Below are 5,334 nucleotides of genomic sequence, written 5' to 3'. Positions count from 1 at the left end.
ATGGACAGGGATTTTCATACGGTGTGGATGCCCTTGGCTAGGGGTGGACAAAAAGCTCATAGCTTGCAAGCTTAATGAGCACTTGATAGGTCGTCTTGTTAAGCTGGTAGTTCGCTTCTTAATGAACAAAATCAATCGCAGATATTAGTTTGTCAAACTTAATGAGCTTAACGAATGAATCACAACACATATTCTTATCTTACGTGGAAATATTTTCATCACACCTCAATTCATCTATTCAATCTAATCGACCCAACCTAGCTCATAATTAAGAGGCAACAATCTAGCACATCTCCCCCTGTAGTCACCATCTTTGTTCGCAAAAATCACACCCACACTCTCAGCCCATAGGTAGTAAATCACCGTAGCCTGTTAACACTCACAAAGTCACGAGCTTTAGACGAATAGAGTCGAACATAGTTTTGTGCTAGTTAAGCTTAAAGAGCTTAATAAGCCGAGCCTTAATGAGGAGTACGAACTTAATGAGCCAAGCCTTAGGGAGCCAAGCAGCTCGTCAATCCACCCCTAACCTTAGCAGCTGAGTTACAGAGTTAGCCATCCAAACTTAAGAGCGCCAGTTCAACCAAAAAAAGCTCGAGCCGAAAAGAGAGAGTGAAACATTGTACTCATATGTAGAAACACTAGTTCAGAATATCATGGCATCAGAACCACATCATTATGATTGAGAAGTCGGCATACTTTTCAAAACATGGACAACTTCAGTTTTTCTTTTCAAAACAACAAACAAGTTTTCGTATTATCGGTACGAACTATCACCCAGCTCAGCAGAATATTGTCGAGTGTTGAAGATCACTCTGTCGATGACTTTGGTAAGACGAGTGTAAAATGAAAAATAGCAAGTGCAACGGAATGCTTAGAGCTTGTTTATATATTTACTATGATGCAGAGCATAGCTATTGGTGGCTACAACCTTAATTTTCATGTGGCTCTTATGTCCCGAGCATCAGCATCTCATAGGCAGGGAGGGGAGATCAGACTACAATGGAATATCGAGGCCTTTTCCCACTTCAAAACCGATTATCTCAAGAACGCCTTTGTTCAATATCTGAAATAAAAAACAGAGCCCCAAAACACATCTGTCATCACGCATGCATATATACAAAGAAGCAAATTTCAATTATGACAGTGCTTTCACGATTGAACGGTTGACATAGATGTTCTTACCAGCTCCACGATGAAGGTCCCGATGAGGCCCATCATGCAGGCCCTGGAGTTCCATACCTCGGCGGTCTTGGTGAACCCCAGGAACGGCTCGCTCAGCTTGGGTTGCGCCCTTGGCACCTGGACCTAGCAGAAAGAAACGCCAAAGTTTCAGCAACTAAAGTTAAATAAATCACTTGTCTCTTTCTCAACTCTACACACGAATCAATCAAGTAGAAAAGATTTTAAACTTGACGAAGAGGCACGGGGAACCAAGGAAGCGAGGGAGGCAGCCGTGGATGCAGGAACTTACTCCGGCCGGAAGCTTCGCTGCCCGGACTCTGAAAGCCGCCGCTCTCGGTGAGCGGTTAGCGGCAGCATTCCTCTGTCCGCGGAAGGTCTGGACTGCTAGGAGAGACGGTGCATGAACGATGGAGGCCACAGCCATTGCTATACTCGAATTAACCACGGCACCACGGGGAGTTTGGCAGGGGAGAGGAAGAGGAGCAGGCTGGGGCTGCGCCGCAACGGCTCAGAGGTAGAGAGAGGACACAAGATGGGGCTAGCGAACGAGCGGCCGAGAGGCTGGCTGCCTGGCTTGGTTGCGTACCACAACCTTATCCGGCGTGGTGTCATGCAGCAACTGGGCGTACGGTGGTGGGCCAGGATCATATGTGCAGCTGCGTGGCTCTAAACAATTACTGTACGTGTGTCAGGACTCGCGAGGCCTCTTTGATTCGCTTATCTGAAAATTTTAGTGACGCCCGAGAGAATTTGGTACCGTCTGAAAAATTCAAAATTTTAAACCTCAACAATCAAACAGGGTCAGATAGGGCTGGTTTGCACATTTTTATCCTATAAGCCTAACACGTAATTTAGAGACGATAATACAAATATGGACACTATTGGTTACATGTTAGTCTTATCTTTAGTAACATATACGCTGAGAGAAATTATTGCGAAGGGATCATCTCTTAATTAAAAGAAAGCATGTTTTTTATATTTTCTCTCTCCTCACCAAAGCATTTATCCTACGCACAGTAATCTTGCGATAGCGTCATTGTACACGTCCTAAGTACTCTATCTCATAATTCTTCTCCCTGCCGTCGCCGGAGGACAGGACGCCACCGGGCCAAGCATGTGCAGCCAACAAAGGCCTCGCAGCGGAGGGGCGCTCGTGGGCACATGAAGCATTGGTGGTTCGATCGGGTAGCAACGCTGTTGCGGGCAAGAGTTGATAGGCAGTGGTTGCAGCGCCCTGAGCTCGGTGGGAGGCCTCTACCGGTGTTAGGGACGGCCGGAGGATTGGGCCTTTCGCGCCCAGGTTCGTGCGGCTGAAGCGTGTGCTCTGTCATTGGTGCTAGTCAGTGTGGTGGTAGACTGTGGCTGGGCGTCGAATGGAAACCTCCACTACTTGGATTTGGTCTGCGGCGACAAAATAACTACTCCACCCTTTATCGAAAAAATGCTCCTCTACATCTCGTAAAAGAAGTATTCCTCATTTGTATTCTAGGCTTTATAGCATGTATATGTTGGTTTGCTATATTTATTCATATATAGAAATTAATAAATATATTATTTAAATGTATATTCCAACAAAAATCCAAATAATGTGAAGATTAGACTTTTTACATTGCGAAATCGCAATCGACTAAGACATAACTAAGTCCCAGTCGATGTTATAATCGTGAGATCTTACATTGAGATCCATTTTTTTTCTCTTTTTAGTTTACTTTTCTTTCTTTCTTCCATGTTATGTCACTTGACTTAGACTTGATTAAGTCTCGGTCGATTGAGACATAACCATACCTATTCTAGAAATCATGATTTTACCTATTTTATTGTTTCAAGTGATTTATAGTAGTTTTAGTTGTTTTTGAGAAGCTGAATAGATTTCTATTATTCCAAAAAAACGAATTTCACTCATTTAAAAAATTGATTTCAATTCTTTCACAAAAATTAGATTTCAATTAATTTTACAAACTAATCTCACTCTTCAAAAAACAATCTCAACTATTTCATAAATTGTTTTCCTACTCTATCAAAAATCATATTTCAATTATTTCATAAAAAATATTTTTACTCGTTTATAAATTTGATTTCAATTCATACAAAAATTTGATTTCCATCCTTTCAAAAGCCTTACTCAGCAGGTGGCTCACACACGGTCCACGTATGCCATAGAGAAACGTTGCATCCTGCAACACCACACTTTGCAATCGCATTATCTTGTCAATTTCGTATTTTTTTCCTATATGGCGCACACAGCTAGTAACTAAGAAAGGAGACACAATCAACCAAGGGTAAAAGAACAGCACAAAAAGCAGCTAAGATAATTATCATAATACATATAGCTGGGAAAATATTCTCGCGCGATCTGAGCATTTTTCCAGTACTACAAACAAACGCACGGACGTAAAAAAAAGGTGGCAACTAAAAAATCATGACTAAGGAAACACATCTAATTAACGCACGGGCACAGATAAACACTGAGAGCCAGGTGTAGACATTTCATTATGACAGTGCTTTGTAAATAATCTAGAGCTTGGGACGCTTGCATCATTGCATGGAGGGCTCTCGGTGTCAGTCTTCTTCTCGCACCCAGCTTCACCTGGACACGTTCCTGACATGTGGCCCCCCTCCACCAACTAGCGAGCATCAACTTGCGCTGCATGCTCCGCCCACCGCCCACAGGTCGAATTCCGCTCTCTCTTCCTCCGAGCAGAAAAATGCCAGCTCCACAGTACGCTCAGCCCGCAAACAAACATATTATGGCGACGACAGCAACCTTGGGGCGCCGGTTCTTACGTGCACGAAAACTTCTCAGCTATTATCGACACGGGCAAGCTGGGTATGGTAGAGAGAAGCGGCAATAACGCGAGTCGGTGGCTCGTTTCGTTGGTGGTAATGGTCGTTCGGTGGTGCATGATCCTAGGTGTAATTTTCAAGACCGCTTTCACCTCACTTTTATTCGTCCGTGTAGAGGAATAGGATGCAACTCTCAATGAATTGATAGATGCATATGCACAAGTATATATATAGTACAAAGGGCAAGTCATATCCTCAACTATACACAAGAAGGAGACTTGGAGTATAAGAATACATGTGCTAAATACATATCTCAACACCCCCCCCCTGAAGGAAATATGCCCTAGAGGCAATAATAAAGTTATTATTTATTTCCTTATAATCATGATAAATGTTTATTATTCATGCTAGAATTGTATTTTCCGGAAACATAATACATGTGTGAAGACATAGACAAACAGAGTGTCACTAGTATGCCTCTACTTGACTAGCTCGTTAATCAAAGATGGTTATGTTTCCTAACCATGAACAATGAGTTGTTATTTGATTAACGAGGTCACATCATTAGTAGAATGATCTGATTGACATGACCCATTCCATTAGCTTAGCACCTGATCGTTTAGTATGTTGCTATTGCTTTCTTCATGACTTATACATGTTCCTATGACTATGAGATTATGCAACTCCCGTTTACCGGAGGAACACTTTGGGTACTACCAAACGTCACAACGTAAATGGGTGATTATAAAGGAGTACTACAGGTGTCTCCAATGGTTGATGTTGGGTTGGCGTATTTCGAGATTAGGATTTGTCACTCCGATTGTCGGAGAGGTATCTCTGGGCCCTCTCGGTAATACACATCACATAAGCCTTGCAAGCATTACAACTAATATGTTAGTTGTGAGATGATGTATTACGGAACGAGTAAAGAGACTTGCCGTTAACGAGATTGAACTAGGTATTGGATACCGACGATCGAATCTCGGGCAAGTAACATACCGATGAGAAAGGGAACAACGTATGTTGTTATGCGGTCTGACCGATAAAGATCTTCGTAGAATATGTAGGAGCCAATATGGGCATCCAGGTCCCGCTATTGGTTATTGACCAGAGACATGTCTCGGTCATGTCTACATTGTTCTCGAACCCGTAGGGTCCGCACGCTTAAGGTTACGATGACAGTTATATTATGAGTTTATGCATTTTGATGTACCGAAGGTTGTTCGGAGTCCCGGATGTGATCACGGACATGACGAGGAGTCTCGAAATGGTCGAGACGTAAAGATTGATATATTGGAAGCCTATGTTTGGACATCGGAAGTGTTCCGGGTGAAATCGGGATTTTACCGGGTTACCGGGAGGTTA

The 5,334-nt window shown here is 42.9% G+C and overlaps 1 protein-coding gene across 1 annotated transcript; it reads right to left on the bottom strand.

The window, feature by feature from the left end:
• Positions 1–652: 652 nt before the first annotated feature.
• Positions 653–1,743, bottom strand: LOC119318642 (light-harvesting complex-like protein OHP1, chloroplastic). The gene is made up of 3 exons (XM_037593220.1): positions 1,475–1,743; positions 1,186–1,308; positions 653–1,066 (listed from the first exon to the last, which is right to left on the bottom strand). The coding sequence occupies exons 1-3, from the start codon at positions 1,607–1,609 to the stop codon at positions 998–1,000; spliced, it is 327 nt and encodes a 108-aa protein (XP_037449117.1). The 5' UTR covers positions 1,610–1,743; the 3' UTR covers positions 653–997.
• Positions 1,744–5,334: the final 3,591 nt, after the last annotated feature.

This window comes from Triticum dicoccoides, chromosome 6A (assembly GCF_002162155.2).
Source record: "Triticum dicoccoides isolate Atlit2015 ecotype Zavitan chromosome 6A, WEW_v2.0, whole genome shotgun sequence".
Taxonomy (NCBI): domain Eukaryota; kingdom Viridiplantae; phylum Streptophyta; class Magnoliopsida; order Poales; family Poaceae; genus Triticum; species Triticum dicoccoides.
Note: the sequence above shows the minus strand (reverse complement) of the source record. Positions and strands in the feature narration are given on the sequence as shown.

Bases quoted from the DNA above. Each gene is read 5' to 3' on its own strand.
- LOC119318642 (XM_037593220.1), bottom strand. From the start codon at position 1,609: ATGGCTGTGGCCTCCATCGTTCATGCACCGTCTCTCCTAGCAGTCCAG. The intron at 1,309-1,474 runs GTAAGTTCCTGC...TCTTTCTGCTAG, and splicing joins CAGCGAAGCTTCCGGCCGGA to GTCCAGGTGCCAAGGGCGCA. The intron at 1,067-1,185 runs GTAAGAACATCT...TTTTTATTTCAG, and splicing joins GGACCTTCATCGTGGAGCTG to ATATTGAACAAAGGCGTTCT.